The 21,097-nt window shown below is 49.1% G+C and overlaps 1 protein-coding gene across 5 annotated transcripts in view; it reads left to right on the forward strand.

Moving 5' to 3' along the window:
• MAP2K5 (mitogen-activated protein kinase kinase 5) overlaps nt 1-21,097 on the forward strand; it is a 125,338-nt gene that overhangs the window by 19,881 nt on the left and 84,360 nt on the right. For all 5 annotated transcript variants that reach the window (XM_032948491.2, XM_032948498.2, XM_032948506.2 and 2 more), the window contains one exon: nt 16,988-17,027. In XM_032948491.2, coding sequence (XP_032804382.2) covers nt 16,988-17,027 — 40 coding nt within the window. The remainder of the gene's footprint in view (nt 1-16,987; nt 17,028-21,097) is intronic.

Below are 21,097 nucleotides of genomic sequence, written 5' to 3' on the forward strand. Positions count from 1 at the left end.
CCGCCGACACGGCCGTTTGAATTTTTTGTAAGCAAACACTTCACTTGATTATTTTGCGCTCGATGCAGTCGCGTGTTTTTTTCCCTCTCCTTTTGTCACCGTATGGAAATCCTGCTGCCTGTCATCTGTGCACCCTTAGCGCGACAGCTCACGAAACAGAGAATCTGCAGGTGGCCCACTGACCTCGAGGGTGAGAGTGCTGAGCCGGCACCGCTAAGGTCATGGGTTCAACTCTGGGTTTTTAACTGCCCTGTGATGGAAGGCGAGTTGATGGTCTCATTCGAGTCACCAAAGATTGCACAAATAAATTCGTAATTTTGGCATTGAATGTAACTAAATCCGGCTTGGAGAATTTTAATATCATACGTTTTACTGGCTTGAGAGACACAATCTCATAGCAGGGCACGTTGGAAAGTGTGACCCATTATGAGTAAAGGATAAAAAGCCGACTTGAATTATCTTTCCGGAGGGTGCCCTGTGACAAATATCTTCTGCAAATGTTGGAGGTGCACCGTTCTGTGAGATTTCCAAATAAAATCTTAATTCTATGATGTGACCCCGATCGCACCATGGGAAAGAATTTTAAAAGGGACAAAAAAAACCGACCAAAGCATATATTTAGAAAAACAAAGGAATCTTCACCAAAGTAAAACATTTTTTGACAATTCCCAATGAGAGAGTGAATGAACTTAAACTTTTCTCCAGGGCTGGGGCTCTGGTCGCTCACTGCTAATGCTTCTCACCTCCACGCCCACCCACAATCTGTTTTACTCACAAAAAAGCCACAACTCCACTCCTGGCCCACCCACCCACCCACCTCCCTTCCCCAGAAAATATGCCGTATTGATTTGTTTCAACCGTGCGCAAAATGTTATAGAAAATAAGATTTATCTCAATTGCTTACTCCTTGGCTCAGATGTGTTGGGGATCATTTAACATAACTAGTGGGTAATCATTTATTTTCATCTGGTTTAAGGTTCTTCAATTTAATAAATTGGGCCAATTTGTTTTCGATGCATTGTGTCATTAAGTTGCTGCCGCCGCTGTCACAGCCTCGGGGGCAAGGGGTGAGCCATGGCCACGCCCATTCATCGCCTGCGAGTGAAAAATGAAACGGAATATTAGCGGTGTCTATCGGCGATGGGGCGTGGATCTCAGCCAGCAACCCCCCCCCCCCCCCAAAATTACACTCTCTCTTGTGCCCCCCAGAATGTTTAGAGCCAGGGAATTTTCTCTGCCTGAAAACAAAAAGGCCCTCGTCTGAATGGGTTTCCAGATGGTGCATCGTTCAGTCGCCCATTAAAATAATCCCCGCGCAATCTAAGTCATTTCAGTAAAATTGTATTTATTGCTTTGACAGTGCTTTGTCATTCCACTGCTGGATGAGGGCCTCGCCCTGTAGTCATGTAAGTTGCTGTGGGAGGAGTATTACCGCAATGGTTCATGCACAGCACTATAAAGGTGGCGACCAGAGTTTAATTCCCGGCCACAGTGAACATCGTTGGCCGGGTGATACATGAACTCCACCCCTTCACCAACCTGGTGAAGTATGGGCATATAACAAGATGTAGCATGTAGAGGTTTTTGATCTTGCTGTTGATTAAGAAAGAGCCACTACGTTACGAATAAGACCATTTTTTATTGCTTGAGAATATTAGCACGACTTCTTGTAAACATTTATTAATGATCACAAGCCTGTAAGTTATATTATTTATATGCAGAATTCTAATTTATTTTCAGTATTACTCCCTCAATCCGTGATTTTCTCCGCGATTCGTATCGAAACGTTGAGCGTTGGTCCGCTTGCGTCGTCCGTCGCACACGGTCGCTCGCCAACGATCTCAGGCGTGGCAGTGCGGATTTATCCAGCGCAGAGTGACGTCGTGACCAACTCCGCGCTTCCTGGCTCCGTTTGTGTGTATCGTGGTGAAGTCATCGTGCATGACCATGGACTGGGTGCATAAGTGCAATATTTATTCAATGCCAAGTTGAATTTTCGAGAAAAATGTATTTAAGTTATTGTCCCCAGCGCTACGATTGCTTCGGGAGTAGAATTTCGGGGAAAATTACTCTTGCTTCGAGACAAATTGAAGAATAGAACCAAGCGGATAGGAGGTAAAAAAGTGGGCAAACTATGGATGGGGTCCTTTACGTAATAATAAACGTTGCATGTGTTTAATCATTAAGGGGGGGTGGAGCGGTAGCACGGTGGTTAGCGTCACTACGCTATGAACCTGGCGCGCTCCCTCCTTTGACCGCTGGCCATAATCCCTTTCTGCGCGAGCCCGTTTACTCCTCTTACCAGCCAATGCAATGCCTCTGACTTGCGTGCGTTCTCATTTGCGTATATAATTCGCATGCATCGTAGCCGATTGGCTCTTGCGCACAGGGTTCAACGCGTGCACCGTTCGATAAAACCATCACGCGAACTTCGGTCATCCTCGCGGCGGCTTTCGGCTCGCCATCCAACGAAGACGGTCACCGCATCGCGCGCTTTCAGATGCGCTTCTGCGGCCGTCTGGAACGCTCTTCCTTCCGATATGAGGAAGCCACTGGAGCGGTGCACTTTTACATCTGGATTGAAAAATAATTTCTTTCGAACTGCTTTTTTGTCTTTATTTTGTCGTCCTTCCCCGCATCTCCAATTAGCACGGTTGGCTATGTACGGTGCGAAGGAAGTTCGACATGCATACAAGAGATAAATTTGTTGATGGATTTGATTGATCGCTTTACGCACACGTCCTACCGCTAACCCCCGGGGGACGCCTACACCGCGCGCCCGGACGGTCACAAAACCGGGATGCAAGCCCTTGCCGCCACCGCCACTGCCGCCGCCGCCACAGCGTTGCCGAGTGGCTTTCAGTGCGCCAGGCTGAGGAAGAGCTGCACTGAAGCCGAAGCTGGCGGGGTGAACGGGGACCGAGTCGAGGATGTTCCACTGACGGGGGGGGGGGGGGAGGGGTGGGTGGGGGGCGGTCGAGGAGGCGCAGCGTCCGCCGGGTGCGCGTCTCTCCCGGGGAGTTCCCTTTCAGCTCTCGGGTGCTGACGAGGCGGTCGCCCCTTCTGCTTGCCTCTCGGCCTCGTACTTTTTATTCGTGCTTGCGTTTAACACGAAACGATTTTATTTTAATTAAACCAGGTAGAGCCCACTGAGCTGTATGGATGGGTAACTCTTTTTTTCAGGAGCGACCCGGCCACAAGTGGATTATCACGTGGAAATGTATTGCAGCCCAAATGCTCTAAGCGCATGTTGATTCGAAACGTGCAGTGGAAACACTGGAGGACCCGGAGGAAAAATTCCACGCGATTACGGGGAGAACATGCAAACTCCAAATATACAGCAGGCGTCAGGGTCTGGACGGAACCCACGACCTCCCGAATACCAGGCGAGGGACTTGATGATGCTGCCTGCCCGTCTGTCGGCTAAACCACTGCACCACATTCCGTGGCTGTCATCGGTGGCGAGTGGTACCTGAACTGTACCTGCGCTTCCCTTACATCGTCTTTGGCCCTCAAAGATTGTCAGACGTGTAAATGTTACGCGTTGCACCGGGCAGCCGGGCATGGGACTCGCCACACCGACCGCTCGTGCGACGTTCTCTCCTTAATAGGTGCGAGCTAACAAACCCGAGCAGTTTTGAATGTGCTTATGGGGAACTTTGTGCTTGAGTGTGTGTAGGTCTGAGTAGGTGGAGAGCGGTGGTGTCGCGATTAGCACCAACGCTGCAGCACGGGTTCGATTCGCGCTCACGGTCAACACCAGGGACGATTATCTGAACTGGTCCTGGGCCTTCCATAGGTCGACTCAGCCTCAAATGAGTATCTGGTGCAGTTCAAACATTGCCTCTAGGGAGACAAAGGCGGCCGGGCGTGGTGCTGGCCACCCAGCCGCTCGTGTGTTGTGCCATCCTTCATAGGTGCTCACTAACAGCACGTGCCCCAACAGTCTGTTAAGGCTATACAGGGGGTCTTTGTTTTTGTCTCTGACACCACCTAACCCAGTGGTCTATGCCGCTCAACAGAGGACTCTTGTCTTTGCGTGAAGATTCATTGTAGGTGTCTATATTGTGTGTCATAGCCGTGACAGGATGAAAGATTCATAACAGACAGCGCATGTACAAGGAGCCCACGTGGCTCTTGGATAAGAGCACTGAGGCCTAGCATCGTTGCTCTACATATGTATGAATGTTAAGCGTCTTTTGTACCGTAGGTAGCCAATCGCGCTAATTGGAGGTGCAGGGAAAGGACAGACTAAACCCAAAAAGCAGTGATAAAGAAATACGTTTTCAATCTAGACCTAAAAGTCCATAGCTGCAGTGACGTCCTTATGTCGGAAGGAAAGAGTGTTCCAGACGGCTGCGGAAGCGCGTAGTCAACCGCGCGATGCGGTGACCGTCTTTGTTCGATGGTTAGCCAAAAGCCGCTGCTGCGAGGACGACCGGAGTTTGTGTCAGAGTCGAGGTTTGTTGAGAGTCGAGATTTGTTGAGAGTCGAGGTTTGTTGAGAGTCGAGATTTGTTGAGAGTCAAGGTTTGTTGAGAGTCGAGATTTGTTGAGAGTCGAGATTTTGTTGAGAGTCGAGGTTTGTTGAGAGTCGAGGTTTGTTGAGAGTCGAGATTTGCGTGAGAGTCGAGGATTGTTGAGAGTCGAGGTTTGAATCTGGGTCTCGGCCACCCTTGATTAAAGCGGCTCTCACACGTGTAGAGAGTTGACGCCTCAAGCAGGTCAACGCCAATGCACGATTTCCATCGCGTTAGGGTTGGTTTGTAACTTAACGGGGCTCCACTTTATCCCTGAGAGTGTACAAAAACATTGCACGCAGCAGCGCGGGTGGGAAAACGTAGCCCCCTCCCCCCACTGTTGAGTGGATGAAAGAGTTCTCTTGGAGCGACTTTGGAGGTGGTTCTGCGAACGGCATCTGCGAGAGTTCTGAATTAACATGAAAACTACTTGGGACGACTGCGAGAAAAAAAGCTTTTAGAGCTCATCAGATTATTCCGGTGTAAATAAATGCTCTGATTCTGTCTCGCGACATGACGCTGATAGCACAGTTGTAATAAAATTGAGAAAGTAGTCGGAAACCTTTTTGAATGGCATAGTAAACATTGCAAGTGTGCATGTAAAGCCAGAACATCTCAACCGTTGTAAGTTCCGCTGAGCTTATTAGTTCACTTACAGTTCATCCCTCCAGCTGTTTGACATCATTGGGGAAGTCAATTCTGTTCAGTTCGCCTATGCAAATCGGTTAAGAGGTTAACGAAGCACCTCTTGGCCGACCTCAATCGACCGTGGTTACCGGGGACGCTCTCTGCCGTGGTTAATCCTCGTAATAATCGAGTCGATTCGTCGGCATTTCACGCCTAGCGTACGGAAAGCCGTGGCTTTCACCCTGAGCAACGTCACCGGAGGGCGGATGGACGCTGACGCGTCAGCGCCACGCTCACCTTCGCAGAGGCGTTACCCTTTGACACGGGCCGCCGTCGCTTTTGATTGCGTTGTTTTTTTTCTGTTGCCACCGTTCTGCGAAACAGCGGCGGTGAGGCGAGAGGGGGGGGGGTGGTAGTAGCGATTGGGAGGACGAGGGTTTAAAAAAAAAACCTAGGAGGATTTTTTTTGTGTCCCCTAAAAGAATGGCCCCCGTGTTAGCGGCGAGATGGCAGTTGCACCTTCGCCCCCAATTCTTTTCGCTCACACAAGAGGAATGAGCTAATACAACTTATTGATTTTGTTCCCCTGCAAACCTGTTACATCCGAGGACTACTTCTCTCTCCTCCACACACACCACCCCCCCCCTTTTTTTTTACGGTGCACAATCCACGAGCGGAATGAAGACGTATGGAAGGCGATAACCAAGTCGGCGGGATGACATAAACGCTGTAATATGTTGTGAAATGGCGCTTACCTCTCTGACCACTTTCATTTTTGCTGCCATGAGAAACCATTAGTTTGACTCGTCGGACACTGACAAATGGCTCCGGTGACATTACGACGTGTGACTGCGATTTATTAACTCTCCTCCGAGATGGCTGTGCACCTGTGTCGACGCGCTTATGGAACACTTGTCCGTCAAGCACGCACGGGGGGGGGCGTCTTCGTGGCGTTTTTCGTGCCGCTTATCCCATTACCGGGCGCCGTAATTAGCGCCGATGTTTTTGTGCCGAACGCGGGAAGAGAGAGAGAGAGGAAGAAATCTCGCTCGTCCATTACTCGGCAGCACAATGACCCCCCCGCCCCCCCGCCTCCCTGCCCTCGCTCCCACAGAACAAGAGCACAATGACGCGTGTGTACGAGTTAAATAATTTATAAACAAATAAAGAATCATAATAACATAATAACTTAATAAATCTGCACTCATGGAGAAGAGAGAGCACTGCAGTTCTTCCCCCCTTCCCCACCCGCCCCTCTGAGACTCAATCGGAATGAAAACAACCGATGACTCGCACGACCTATACCTAGCGGAAACGTAGATTTGTCAATGGGGTGGTCACATCGTGCGTAATACATGCTCTCGCGCCGGCACTTACAAATATCAATTTAAATACGCTGTCACTTTTGAGGAGCGGTGAGTCTGTACGTCACGCGGGAGGTAATAGCCCGGTTAAGGCTCACACGCGTCTGCATAAGGAGGGGCACACCCGGGCATGTAACACACAGAGGGGAGGAGCGTGCCAGCCATTACGGCCGTCCCCGGCCATTTAGCGGAGGGGTCATCGTAGCTTGATAAACAACGCTGCCGTTGCTCCCCGCGTCGGGATGGCACATACTTGTGCCGGGGTAACGGTGACCACAAGGAACTGTTTAGGAGAAATTAGAAATCGGGGGGGGGGGGCGGGGGGGGCGGCTGGGTGGGAGGGAGGGCGGCTGGGTGGCGGTGGAGGTGGTTAGGTGGGTTGAATGGGGGGGGGGCGGCCTGGGGGTGGGTGGTGGGGGGGAAGAGGGCTTTTTGTCGCGTGACATTGAGAATAAGCTCCCGCTGGCTACTGATGAATATTAATACACGAAGGCAATTTGGTGCGGGGGGAAAAAAAAAATCGCTTCCAGGTCCTCATCAATTTGCAGCGGGAACTTGATTTTGATGGAAATTTTCGCGATACAATTACACCGGAAGGTTTTTCCCCCCGCGCCGCCATTTATTTAACGGTTTCGCTGTTTCAGCCAAAACGAAGATGATAATGGTGGCTTTTTTAGATTCACCCTTTTTATCACCGATCGTTTAAAGGACTCCGACGCATGGCCCGGTGGGAGAGAGCAGAGAAGCAAAAACAGCAAAAAAAAACCAACAAAAAACACTCCCGCTTCCCACTATTTCTCCGTCGCTGACGGACGTGCCATTCATTTGGCAGAGTTTTGAGATGAATATGAAAATTGACTTTTATTCTCGCGTCGACGAATTAGGGGGGGAGGGGGGGGGCGGCGGCGAAATTGATTGCGTGTTTTCCGGCCATTTTCCCTTGCATGCCATCCTCAGGTAGCGCCCGCTGTGAGTAAATATTGGCAGTGTCAAGTCTCGTTAGAAGCCTTTGAGGAAATAATAGGACAGTCCAATTTCGCACTGCGGAGGCCGACTTTTCACGGAGAATAATGAGTTGAGTATTGCTTCGGCATTAAGCAAAGATTTTGCCATTACCTGCATTACACTACGGACGTCAGGTAGATTTGAATTGCGTGTATGCGACGGCGGTGTGGGTGGGTGGTTTCGGTTGCTTCGAAACGAGCACCGAAGCTCGCTGGGCTTGCATCGGATACTCTCGGAGCGTAACAGGTCCATGGGATGTCCATTGTGTGAATTGTAGAATTGCTTACGCCGACTGCCGTGTTGCTCGTTAATTGCCGTGTCAGCTAATGATAAATTAATCGACACGATTCGACCTCACGGCTCGGTTCTTAAAAATCTGATTTTTTTTGTGCGCATAGTTTTTTGGTTTTCTGGCCAGGGCTAAGCGATATCACAGCTGGTCAATTGGACACCCCCCTTCCCTGCTCACCCCCTACTGTTCAACAACCCACACTGATCAGCATGATGAAGAATGGCCAAACAACTCTTACCATTGATATGGCATGGGAAGACCTTCATCCGGCAAATGGATTGACGAAGGGCTGTAAACATTGCTCCTGTGATCTGTCGATGCCAACAATTTGTGTTTCAGGTCTGCCGTTGCCTTCACAATAGCGCCAAGGCACTCGGAGTGGTGACGTGTGATGACACTCAATATGGTAACGCGAGAATAGCATAGGCAATAACACGACAGGTCAGTTAATTGCATGAGGAAAGATATATATTTTTTATAAAGGCCAGGAGGCTCAGCAGTAGAGCACACGCGGCTTGCAATTCGAAGGTCGCGAATTCAAATTTCTGGTGGGGGTTCGACTCGGCCCATCATCCCTCCAGGGTCAATAAAATTCGTACCACCTTTTAGGGAAGTCAGCAGTTGATTGTTCGATGGGAAGTTTTGCCCCGACCATAGGAATGTGAAACTTCCACCACTGGCTTAAGGCTGTAGATGGGAGATGAGTGTTGTCCTATGTGTCTTTGAGCAGGAACTATAAACTAAACTATATATTTTTTATTTTACCAGGTAAGGCCCACTGAGCTCTAGGAAACCACTTTCACATTTTGTAAAAAGAAAGCATGCTCGATTCAATTACATAAGTTTGAAATTATGCTAAGGTGAATGGCCTTTGGTTGAGAATATTTGATGGAGTGGCAGCCAAACGAGGGAATAAGCCCGGGATACGAAGTGCATCGCAGTCTGACACCACTTTGGTGCGCCCTAAGCATTGCTCTCTTATCAAGAACAGGGGGGGCAAATGTAACCTGAGTTTAAGAATCGCAATTGATTTGATGCATCGTTACACGTGTAATTTGGACGTTTGTGTGATCAGCCGGACGCTGTGATGGGCTACGACTGCCCCGTGTGCAACGGCAGCCGCTCGCCCGTGCGTGTGTGCGTACGTACGTGCGCGCGCGCGAGTGATGCCTCTTCCAGCAGCCCCGGTGTCACACACTGCGACGGCTCTGGATGGGCTGTTTAGCCGTAGATGGCCGCGGGTAGAAACAATTTATCCTGGCAATTTGCACACAGGCGTGGGAGCACCGGCGAGCTCGTGTGTGTGTGTGTGTGCGCACATGTGCGCGTGTGTGTGCGTGCGTATTGGAGGGCCCCCCACCCCACTGCCCCAAGCCCCCAGCCCACCCCTCTCAATAATTATACCGTCCATCTCGTCGTGCCTCTGCTGGGACTCCCGCAGTATTAAGGATTCTCCCCGCCGAGATCACTCCCGGGAAGTTTTGAATAAATATTGAGATGTTCCACGTATCACAACGAAGGCAACGTGGGTTTTTTTCATACTTTTTCCTCCCCCCCCTCCTCCTCCTCCCACCACCTCCCTGCTGCCCTCCTCCTTGCTTTCTCCTTCATAAACAGGAGCAGACAATCAGTCGTTGGGGCAGGAAATTCATAAACCGGGGGACAGATTGGGCCCCTTCGATTGAGATGAGTTCCACTGTCGTGCTGGCCTCTGGGAGCCCGAGTGGCTCAAAAACACCCACTACTTTATTTTCTAAATTGGTAACATTCAGATTCAAATTTAACATTTTTATTGGCTCGAGGCTTTGCTTTACATTTACATTGTGCCGCCGTCTCTCCAAGGAGTCCCTTTTCATCTTTTTCCATTTTACCTTCACGGCATCGCCGCCTTTCCCAACAGGATTTGCCGGGGAAAGTCGGCAGACGGCGTTTAAATGGGGCAATCAACGGGACACATCTAAATGGGACAATTGGCGATGTGATGGGTTGTCTCGGTTAATAAAACGCACAGAAATATCCGAAAAGAAATGATTACGCATACGTAGTTACCTGGATTTATGTAAGCAAGAGGCTGCCCGTGGGGGGCCAGCGGAGGGGGGGGGGGGGTGGAAGGTGCACCGTGATAGCATTTCGCTTTCTTTTGACACGTCGCGTGGTGCGCATGGCCGGTCTCGGAAGGGCACGTCAGGAGCTGTCGGAACGGAAGAAAAAGCCGGCTTCTAATTTGAGTTGTGCCGAAGCGTGCGCTTTTATTTTTTTTGTGGGCGATCGAGTCTTTAAACACGCCACACCTCCGCTGGCGGTTTGGCGACGCGGTGCGAGAGATGGGTTTTTGATTGGGGCCGTTTTATCGGCAAGCCGCTTCCGAACGGTTTCCTCGGAGGAACCGAAATCCGCCAGCGACTCTCGACACGAGCCAGCGGTGGAGCGGCACGCGGGACATCGTGCGACCAACGCTGTCCCGAAATGTTTTCGTTTTTGATTTATTTATATCAAAATTCCACGAAAAAATAATTCAACTTTTGTGCCGTGAAAGCGTAGCGTCGACAGATAGTGATAAATGAAATGGCTGTTTAGTGATGAATGAAATGGCATGGGCATTGTTTGACAATATTTCATGGTGCCACTCATTGTGCGTTGGTGGAGAATGAAGGTGAGTGCACTGAACCGGTTAAGGTACCACTTCCCCCCCCCCCCCCCCCCATTGTCTGTCTTTAGTTTCACTAAGAGACGTTTCATGACGTTGAGAAGATGTTTTTCAAAAAGAAGAGTAATTGTGTTTGGAATCATGATTTATAAAATAATTTTTGGACATTGAACCTTCTGGTTAGTGACTCCTATATATATGCGTGAAATGTTATAATTGCATGATTATATATTATGTGCTGATTACGTTTCATCATCAGCCATGACCGATCCACTACTAAATGAGGACATCCTGAAGGCAGTTGCTATCACGGTCCTGTGATGTAACATGTCGATGCTTAACATTCTAATACCACCAAATAATGACTGGCTCAGATATATGATGTTGATTTTTTTTTATTACTAATAAGGTGAATTTACATTTCACACAAACCTCTCCACTTTGTAACATCCCACAAATGCGTGAACAGGGGAGGAGTGTGCACAGCAAATTGAAACATTTCAAATAGTTTTTACACATTCACAATTTTTTTTGGGACTTTGCCAGCTTATGAAGCATCGGGGAGGGGGTTAGTACGGGCTGCAGAGAACAGCCGAGGTCTCTGGCAGAGCCAATAATGATGATGGTGATGATGTTGTTGATGATGAGACGTCTGTAGGGAGATATTCTAATGCAACAAAAATATACAAAAGAAAAGTTTTGCATGACCGTCAATTTAAATTCAATCTTCGTTTGATGCTTTCACGGTCGCAAATAATCATCAGAAATGATGATACGAAAAAAAAGTACACGTTAATTGAAGCGTGAACCAGCGTCGATGTTGTCTACGTTACGTTGAAACGCGCGAGGGAGAGGCACGGCAAGGGCCGTAGTGTGCGGGTGCAAGCGAGCATTCGTTCGCCGCACGCGACATCGACAATGCCGCGTGCGGCAGCAGGGGCGTCGTGGTGGCGAGATGTTATCTCCCTTGCCTGGTTTGCAGGAGGTCGCGCGGATTCGATCCTGACCCTTTGACGCCTGTTGTGGTCGCGTGGATATTTCTCCGGCTTCTCCGGTTTTTCCCCCCACATTTAAAATCGACGTATTTGGCCGCTATATATTTCCATGCGATGAGCCACTTCGTTGAGCTACCATTTGTGGCCATGTCGCTTCTGAAAAAGAGCTGTACGGCTTAGTGGGCCTTAGCTGGTAAAATAAAAATGATTAAAATAGTTTGCAGCTTGAAGCTTTGCAATCGCTGATGCGTTTGTAAAGAGTCCAGATGTCAAGCACTCTCTATTTTTTTTTTCATTTTAAAGTGTTTTGTGGCCCTGCTTAGGGAGGAGAGGGGGGGGGGGCAGAGTGGCAAGATACATAATTTAAATAAATAAACACATTAAAATTTATTGTAGCTGAGCCGTTTAGGAAATTACCATTTTTTTGAAGAGCAGCTACGAATCGTCTGCAGCTGAAGTAGTGCGGATACCTGAAATTGCCGGCTCATCACTACTTACTCATCTATTGTAAGGCGGCGCTTTTTTACCAATTGCCACCAGGAGTTTTCAAAACAAAAAATATAAATCGTTAAACAGGGCCCGTGCCAAGCCTGCAAATCGGATTGTGCCTTGCCAGTTAACGAAAAAAGGAAACACCAGCGTTGACTCGGCCTCTTTCCACATAAGTACAGCCGCATTAACACAGCGAAGCGGTGTGTAAGGGATCCTCCTAATTTTACAGAGCGGCGGGCAGGCTAAACAACAGCGTACTATTACCCTCCCGGTACACGGGAGCGACCCGATAGCCCGGGCCCGCGGCTCGCGACTGGGCGGAGGAGCGGCAGGGGGCTTTAAAAAACACGACCTGAGCGTTCATCCTTTGCGGGGGGGGGGGGGGTGGGAGAGGCCGTAAAGAGAGAAACACCGTGGCGTGTAAGCGAGCCGCGGGTCCTGCCTCTAATTAAATGTAGGGGAGTTAATAAAACAATGCGGCGCACAACAGTCCCTGACGCTAATTAAATGTAAGGACGTATACAAAAAAAAAGGCCATCAGAGAAGTGAGATTGGACAGGGCAGGTAAATCGATAGTGGACCTGGGACCCGGCACGGACAGATGGATGGGGGGGGGGGTGGCACGCGCGGGGCGGGCGGGCGGGCGAGCGAGCGTGGAGCGGTAAGACGAGCGTGGGGGCCGCCATGCATAAATTATCGTCCAGCCCGGCCAAGCGTTGCATCTCCTGCGGTGCTCGGGTTGCTGTTGAGCTTGGCTGCTGATTGTGAAGACGGAGGGGGCAAAGGGGGGGGGGGGGCGGTGGGGGGGACGGAGCAGAGGTTGACGCAGTAGGGTTGGCCAGGTTTTGTTCTAAGCGGATATACAACCTGCTCTGATATTTTGTTTTCAATAAGAATATTTGCAATTATTCTGTTTATTTAGCCATTAAAGCATCAAACTGGGTCTCACAAACGTTTTCCGGGGGGTTCCTGCTCAATTGGGATACTCGGCCAATCGCTTTATTGAGCCCTTTTTTTTTGGGGGGGGGGGGGCACGAGGCATGCGAGGGTTGACACTCAGCCCTGCCATCTCCTGTCCACACCTCGCAAGCCCCTGGTGGCCACCTATTCCATGCTAGCCAGGCTCAACCCGCTTAGCTTCTGAGATCCGACACAATTGGATGCATTTCTGGTAATTTTACCGCAGTGAGAGAGAGTTCAGTGCGCAGGGATGGCCTCTTATTAGGCATATTAACATTTTTACCCGGTGTACGAAAATCAAATAAATGATGTAATTAAATTGTCATAATTGTGGGACCCTTACGACATTTCCTTGCAGGTATGTGAAGGAGGAAGAAAAAAACGCACGCGGGACATGTTGGTTATGTCGGCGAAGAAAACTGTCAACCCTGACTTGTATCTATGATGCTTGCTCCACTCGGATATGGATCCCTATCGATTCACGGACGTCAAAAGAAGAAAGTGAAAGACAGATGACCGATTAATGGGGCGGGGGCGGGCGGCGGGCATCCCCCGTGGTTTATCTGTGGGCGTAAATCAAGGAGTTGCAGTAAACAAGCGGGTTGTCTTACAGAGGCACGGGGAGGCGGGGGGGCATGTGAGGGTGGGGGTGCTCGGCGGGGCCCGTTTATCCGTCGCCGCATGGAAAGTGACCCGTTTAGTGATGCCCCGTGAGACACGCAAGGAGAATCCAGTTTCACTCGAATGCTGGGCGGAGGAGTGGGAGGTGTGGCGGTGGGTGGGGGGGATATACGGGCAGGATCGGTCGGACAATCAAGTTGGGGTGTGGGACATAAGAGCGGAGAAAAGGTAAGAGGAGGGAGCGGTGGAGTTTGGCGGAGGGGTGGGGGGGTGCATTCGTGTAGGGAGTCTGGGAGGACGGGGGTGGGGGGCGTGGTGGCTGTGAGTGGAGGACAGGTAGTCCATCCGGACACCCGATGCCATGCTGTCTTGTGTAGCCAATGATCAGCTCCCCTTACAGTTAACTGTAATTTAAAAGTGGCGTACAATCCAAACAAGCCGGTGTAGTGGCCACGGTGGGGTCATCCCCGGCGTGAAACCCGAGCGGCGCCGCGGATCCTCCTCCGGGCACGCCTCGACGCTCGTTAGCGGACGCGGCGATATCCACCACACGGACGCACCGAGGGGCGGGCGTATACTACGCCCTGGTGCCCACCCAGGTGCCCACGCATGCCAAGGCGACGCAAGGTGGCACGAATGCCCCCCCCCCGTGCGTCCTCGTTTGCCAGGAGGAGGGGATGGGCTATGATCGTCAGGCACGTGACGGATGCATCGATTCGTCGAGTATGGAATTTATGCTCAGGCTCGCGACGCAAGCGTTGAGTTGTGGCTCGATGCAAATTATAGGCTAGCGTCTCATGAAGGCCAATGGTGCGAATGAGATTGTATGAATGAGAAAAAAAGTGATATATATTGTTGGTGAGGATCGTGACCCTGAGTTAAGACAAATCTCCAGATCTCTGGGCGGTGGGGTTGCGCAGTGCTAGGCCAAATTCGCGATTGTGTTACTCATTAAGTACAGATGCCACTGCTGCATTGCCAGCCCCGGTGTAATTTGATCCAACGACGAAGTCTGATATTTCCTTTTCTTTCATCACAGCGGTGCTGCGTGCTCATTTTTCCTGAAATTAAAATGTTATTCCTGGCCCATGCTGCAAACAAAGAGATGTTGCAAATGTGGTTGTTGCCTAATGCCTTAAGCGGCGAATTCATGTGTTGAAGGGAACGCACATTATGGCCACATCTAGTTGTTAAATATCACATTTTCACGACAGATTTGTCTTTTTTGTCCTGCTGCAGTTTTGCGCACGAATGATTCTGCCCAAAATTGGGATTTTTAACTATTTTTGTGGGCAGCTCGCAAAAGTCCCGTCACCCTAAGTACCATCAGGTTTTTGCGAATCGCGGCTCGGATAAACCGCGGCATAAAGCGTCCTCCAACAAAGAGACATCAAACCACGGAGTGCTGCCAAATGCACTGAGAGAGAGAGAGAGAAAGCGAGACACTAGCAGCAAAGCCAGAAAAGTGCCACTTCCATTTCCACTCCGTCAGACGCTTCACTTTTCCCCCGTCTCGTGTTCGGCCCAAACGAGAAAAACAGCCAACGCCGAGCTCGGCCTGGGCTGGGCCGGGCCAGGCCGGTGCCGGCTGCCAGCTTCCTGCCACCAGCGCAAGTGAGGCGCACGTGGTCTCGCCCTCCCCACGGCGGAACGATGCGCAGATAAAAGGAAAAAAAAGGGGGGAATAAAAGGGGGATCGGGTGTGTCGGTGTGAAAGTTTAAACCGGCGCGTGCGGAGCCTGCCTGCCGACTGTCACGCCGACACAATGCGGCCGCCGGTAACCTTGCACTTTGCAACGCGGCGCGTCAGCCAAACACCGCGCCCGGCCCGTCGACGTCGCCCGTCTGGAAGGGGAGGGGAAACCCGGGACGGAGCAAATTGCACAATGGCACGCTGACAGGCTTTGATTAACGCGGTGCGGCAGTCGTGGGGCCGGTCGTGCGCCCGCCCGCCCTGCGACGGATCGGGCCTTTGTACGCGATTAGTCGCGTTCATTGCGGCCGCGCGCGGGGCGAGGCCAAGGTGTCCGTCAAACGAGGTGTTGGGTGTCGGGGGGCCGCTTCAGCGGCGGGGCCTTTCCTGCCATGCCGGGGGCCTCGGTGCTCGCTCGGTAGAGGAGGACCTGCGTCCATATATACCGAGGTCGCCGTGGTGACAAGACGGTATTTGTGGCCGCTGTGGTGACAGCCCAAATTAAACGACTGGTGAACGGATAAACTTCGGGAAAGTATTTTGCCTTCAAAAGTTTGGACGCCGTATTGTGTCTTTCCTGAGCCGTTATGCGTTTAGTCCCAGTATTCCATGAAAATGACCTTTGATGGTAGTGGAATTTGGTTCATTGGCATTCTCGTTAAAATTACTCCAATATTTGTAGGTCTTTTCTTAAACGAAATTATTTAAAACCAAATGAGCTCTTTAAAAAATAGTATTATCACACTTTAAGAAGACTATGCATGATTATTTGCTTTCGGTGCAATGCCAAACATTAACTTTTCTGCAAGGCGAACTTTGTATAAATGAGTAATTTATTTTATGATGCAAAGTAAGAGTTACTAGCTTTATTTGCAATAGGTAATGTTTCTGAAGAATCACTGGTCCATCAGTAGTCTGTCCTAAAACACTCGGAAATATAAGTTTGGACATCAGCTTGGACCAAAACAAAAATACCCCAGGTTTTATCAATGTAATGTTTGTCGCTTTACCCAGTAACTTAACGTAAATACTTTCAAATGACTACCTTCATGCGGAACCTTTGTGTAGTTTCATTTTAAAAAGTGTTGCTCATTTCTCATAAAGAGTCAGAAGTGCCGGGGTATATTCATGCACAACTTTGGTATGCGAGATGCATCTTCATTTTTTGCTCCGTTACATGACCACTGTTGGGTGTTTATTGATGCCCATCGGATCTGTCGAGAGATGACAGTTATTATGACTGGGTTCTCTAAGTCTGACCTTTTCCTACGTCCCCGGTGAGATGCTTTAAGGCACCCGGATGGGTGTTTTAAGGGCCCAAGGACTGACGGAACGGCCTTGTTAAAATGTTTGTCTCTAGAAAGGTACTTAAGCTCTCCCGTACTCGGTCCACAACATGCATTTGAAGATGCATTTTTAATAAACGTGTGTCTACTCTTCCCTCTCCCGCTCAGCGATTTGAGGAACTGTCCCCATTGAGGATCGTCATTCATTTCAAGATTTAAAAAAAAAACAAATATTTTGCCTTGTCTCTGTATTTACCATCCCGTTTCCTTTGTATCTCATTTTTGTCTGTCCCGGTTGTACAGTTTTAATTGCGCGACTAGCAAAAAACACAAAAGGAGCATGTCGTGCGTGTAATTTTCATGATCGCTTGTATCGTGAGCGTAAGAATCGATCCGAGTCGATGAATGGGTGAATCATTACAAGGCTGATGTTTGTCATCACGATGCTGACAATGTGTCCGATGGTTTGCTGTTTGTTTTCGGCAGAGCCAATCACCTCCCGAGCGGGAAGATCATGGCAATAAAGGTGGGTAAAGCATACACCGGAGAGATTCCCACCAACGCACGTCCGACTTTCATCAGCGAGCCAAAGCCGAATCTCCCCTTTGCTGCTACCGTTGCTCAGAGATTCGTTCATTTTATGTATTCAGACTTAAATATAGTTTTAACCTATATACAACGCGTATAGTTTAAATGGCATCATTAGACATTTTTCTACTTCCTGTATGAATAATCAGAATAAATAATATCCTGCCCTTTGTCAATTTCCCTACTGGATGAAGGCCTCCCTACGCCTTTGGGAAGTGTTTTTTTTAAATCGCTTTAAATCGCATTGGTCATCGCGGGTGGGTGACGGTGTTGACCTGGAAGCGGTAGTTTAGCGGGTTAGCACGCTGCGCTACGAACCCGGCGACCCGAGTTCGATTGCTGCTCACGGCCAACACCGGTGACGAATATCAGAAGCGGTCCTGGACCTCCCCCTATGTCGACTCAATTGAGTACCCGGTTCGGTGTGTAAACATCATCGCTGGGGAGACAAAGGCGACCGGGCGTGGTGTTGGCCACCCACCCCTTCGTGCGCCGTGCTCGCTAACAGCACTTGTCCCAACAGTTGTACCATTGCACACTCTCCTAGCTCTATATTATCTTAATGTCATTGTGTTTGAATGTATTATGGTCCTGCTTTATTGTTTGTTTTTCTCTTTGGGAGGATGTCGCTTCCTTTTCTTTAATCTGTGCTATTTAACAACGTGATTACGGCCACCGCAATATTTACATTTTAATTCCACAATTAATTTATCGCAGTGTAATTAAAATTAGGATGAGAGCACAATGGCTATTAATGCAATTGGAGCTGCCGGGCATGGCGACGCACACCAGTAATCCAGCGCTCTGGAAATGGGATTGGTGGGTCGTGCAGGGATCAGCGGCTCGTTTCATATGTCAGCGAACGTCTAGGGTGTTCCTTCGTTATTTCACGAACTTGCTACGTCAATCATTTTGGCTATCCACGGATCGCATCTGGAACTCCATGCGGCAGCATCGAGAGGGGGGAAAGAACGCGATGAGATAAAGTGACGAGGGACAATGTGATTCTGTTGTGCAGCATCGTCATCATAATTTAAGGTAAGTTCATTTGTAAGCTATTATTTAATACTTTCATATTTATTCGTATTTGCTTCATGTTTATTACAATACATTTTTATTTATTTGTGTGTTGTCATCACTTCTGTATATTTGAAAGCTCCCTCACCTATGTATTTAAGGTAATTCCTTAAAAAGATAGGCTTCTTTTTTTCGTAGGCCAATATAATTGTCCGCGAAATGTGCTTTTTTGTCACGAGCGTCACCGGAACGTTATTGCTCGCGACTAACGAGGGAATGCCGTATTTATGTCGAAACGGGTTTTTTGGTGAAAGGGGTCGTGATGTTGTCCATCGCTGACGGTCACGAAGGAGGTCCCTTTGAGATCCACGACACGGTGAATGGGGCAGAGTGTCCACCGCTCCTCGTTACTCATTCGTAATAATAATTATAGCGATGAATGATAATTCTTCATTTTTTCAATAATTCGTAAAATGGATGTATGTTGAACTTCTTTCAAACAATATACATTCTAAATGTTAAATTCTACCAAGAAGTATATAAATAACTTCTGGAATATTTATTTAATTCTCAGAATTATTAGAATAAGTTGGTATATATGACATTCAAATGCAATTGAATATAAGCGAGAGATACTCTTTGGTTCTATTGGGTAAAGTCACGTCGGTAAAAATAAAATAACAAAAATCACGACGTTTCGGCCATAACACAAGCGGCCTTCATCAGGTGAAGGGACGAGACTGTCTGGAGGACAGAGCTGGAGTGAAAAAGCCACGCTCAGATCACGACCTTTAAGCTGTGTGAGAAGAAACAAAGCGCCTTGACAAAGGAATTAGCATATAATTTAGCATTGAAATGGATGAGTGATTAGCTTGTGAAAATCTAGAATAAGCGAGAGAGATATTCGTCATATTATAAGGGGCAACAGACGAGGTGACGTGCTGTCACCGGAGTTATTCAGAAGACGTTTGCCCAATATTGTATTGAAGAAACATTTTTTTATAGATAGTTGCAGGGGCAAAATGTGATTCATCTGCCGATTATTTATTTTATCGGTATGCTTTTTTAGCCATGAAATCCTCACCGAGTCTCAAGACTCTTTTTAGGAGGGTCCTGCCATTTTTTTCCAGTTGTGCATGTTATTCAACAAATTTGGACATTGTGCCAGCACACATTGGCCGACTCTTGCAAATGATGTGACCGGATTCCCCCACGTCCGCTGTGAAGCGGACGGCGCGTTCGTTTAGTTAATATACCGGCAGTAAACAATAACCAAGGCGGCCCACAGGTTCTGAACCGTGAACTTCTGCAATGAGCGACGAAAGCGATGCCGCGTCACTGCTAGCCTTTAAGTGCCGCTGCTGAATGAGGGCTTCCCCACACACCGCGTTGGTCCTGTGGGGCGTTTGACCGTACTTCGCCGTGGCTCGGGACCCCGATTCGGACATCGCCCCGCCAGGTTCATAGTGCAGCGCCGCTTAGCCACTGTGCTGCCGCCGCTGCCGCTGCCTTCTGCTGCAGTCATGAAGACCCCGTTAATATTTTATGTTGATGCGATGGAGAGCATTCTCCGTTCCCCGTTAAACGTGCCGAGGAATGAAGTAATGTTCATTGCCGGTTGTGAGCGTCGTCTGTAATTTGCACGTTCCTCGTTGCCTGCAAGACACTTTGAAAGGTTGGCCATATGTCAAGGACATGCAAGTGCTTTAGATAACCCATTTAAAAGCAACCTCCAGTGCCAAAAGCCAGATGGTGGGATAATGTCAGAGCGGACCTTGAAAGTCGAGTGTCAGCTTTACAACAACTTTGGGCTCTAGCATAGGCGATGTTGACCTCATGACCTTGATCTTGGCCTTAAGTATGGTTAAAGGGTCGATGGGGGATCTTTTTTCTCTGGGTGTACGTGGGTGTGTTGGCTACACAGGATGTTTGACTTTGTATGTATGTGAGTGTGTGTGTGCGTAGTGGTTTGCATGTTGCACTACCAATCTGGTGATAAGAGTTCGATTCCTGCTCGTGGCCAGCACCAGGGACGATTATCTGAACTGGTTTTAGGCCTTCTCCTAGGGCGTCTCAGCCTGAAAACGGTACCTGGTGTGGTGTGTAAACATTGCCACTTGGCTGGGCATGGTGCTGGCCACCCACACTTTTGTGTGCCGTACCGGCCTTCATAGGTGTTCGCAAACGGCACTTGCCCCAACAGCCTGTTAAAGGCTATATGGGAAATCTCTGTCTTTGTGCACAAGTGTATTTGTGTTTATGTGCACGCGCACACGTGCACATGTGTATCCAATGCTTGTAATTATTTCTATACACAGTATTCCAAGGTTGTTAATTCAGTTTTAATTAAATTGGGGAAGAGCCATCTTCATTGATCAGCTTACCTTATTGATAACCACCTGGGCCCCATAGCGCCTTAGTTAGAGCTGCCATATCCTGTCAGTTTTATAATTAGAGCACTTTGGAAAGGCTATAAAATATACTGCTTAAGATACATTGTCTCGCGTGTTTTTTTTTATTGTTCTGCTCGTTTCAAAATAGCGATTATGAGTTTGTCGTACCTTGCGCGTTCCGTGTGGGACGGGTAGACGTTTCAGAATTTGACATTGAGCATCTGCAAGGGCCACTGTCGACTTACTACCCGGTCCTCGTGTTGCTTTGGCTATCGCTTGTCCGTGGAAATGTGCGTGTGTGTCTTTGGGGAGTGGTAGTGCAGCAGCTAGCACGGCGATCCCGGGTTCGATTCCCGCTCACGGCCAACATCAGTAACGATTATCTGAACCGGTCCTGGGCCTCCCCTAGGTCAAACTCAGCCTGAAATGAGTACCTGGTGCGGTGCTTAAACACCGCCACTGTGGGAGATGGAGGTGGCTAGGAGTTGTGCTGGCCACCCGCCCCCTCGTGTGTTGCGCCGCCATTCATAGGTGCTACTCCTTAACAGCACTTGCCCCAACAGTCTGTTAAGGCTATACAAGGGGATCTTTGCATTTT

This window comes from Petromyzon marinus, chromosome 1 (genome assembly GCF_048934315.1).
Source record: "Petromyzon marinus isolate PM22_M1 ecotype Great Lakes invasive population chromosome 1, UKy_Petmar_22M1.pri1.0, whole genome shotgun sequence".
Lineage (NCBI taxonomy): Eukaryota > Metazoa > Chordata > Hyperoartia > Petromyzontiformes > Petromyzontidae > Petromyzon > Petromyzon marinus.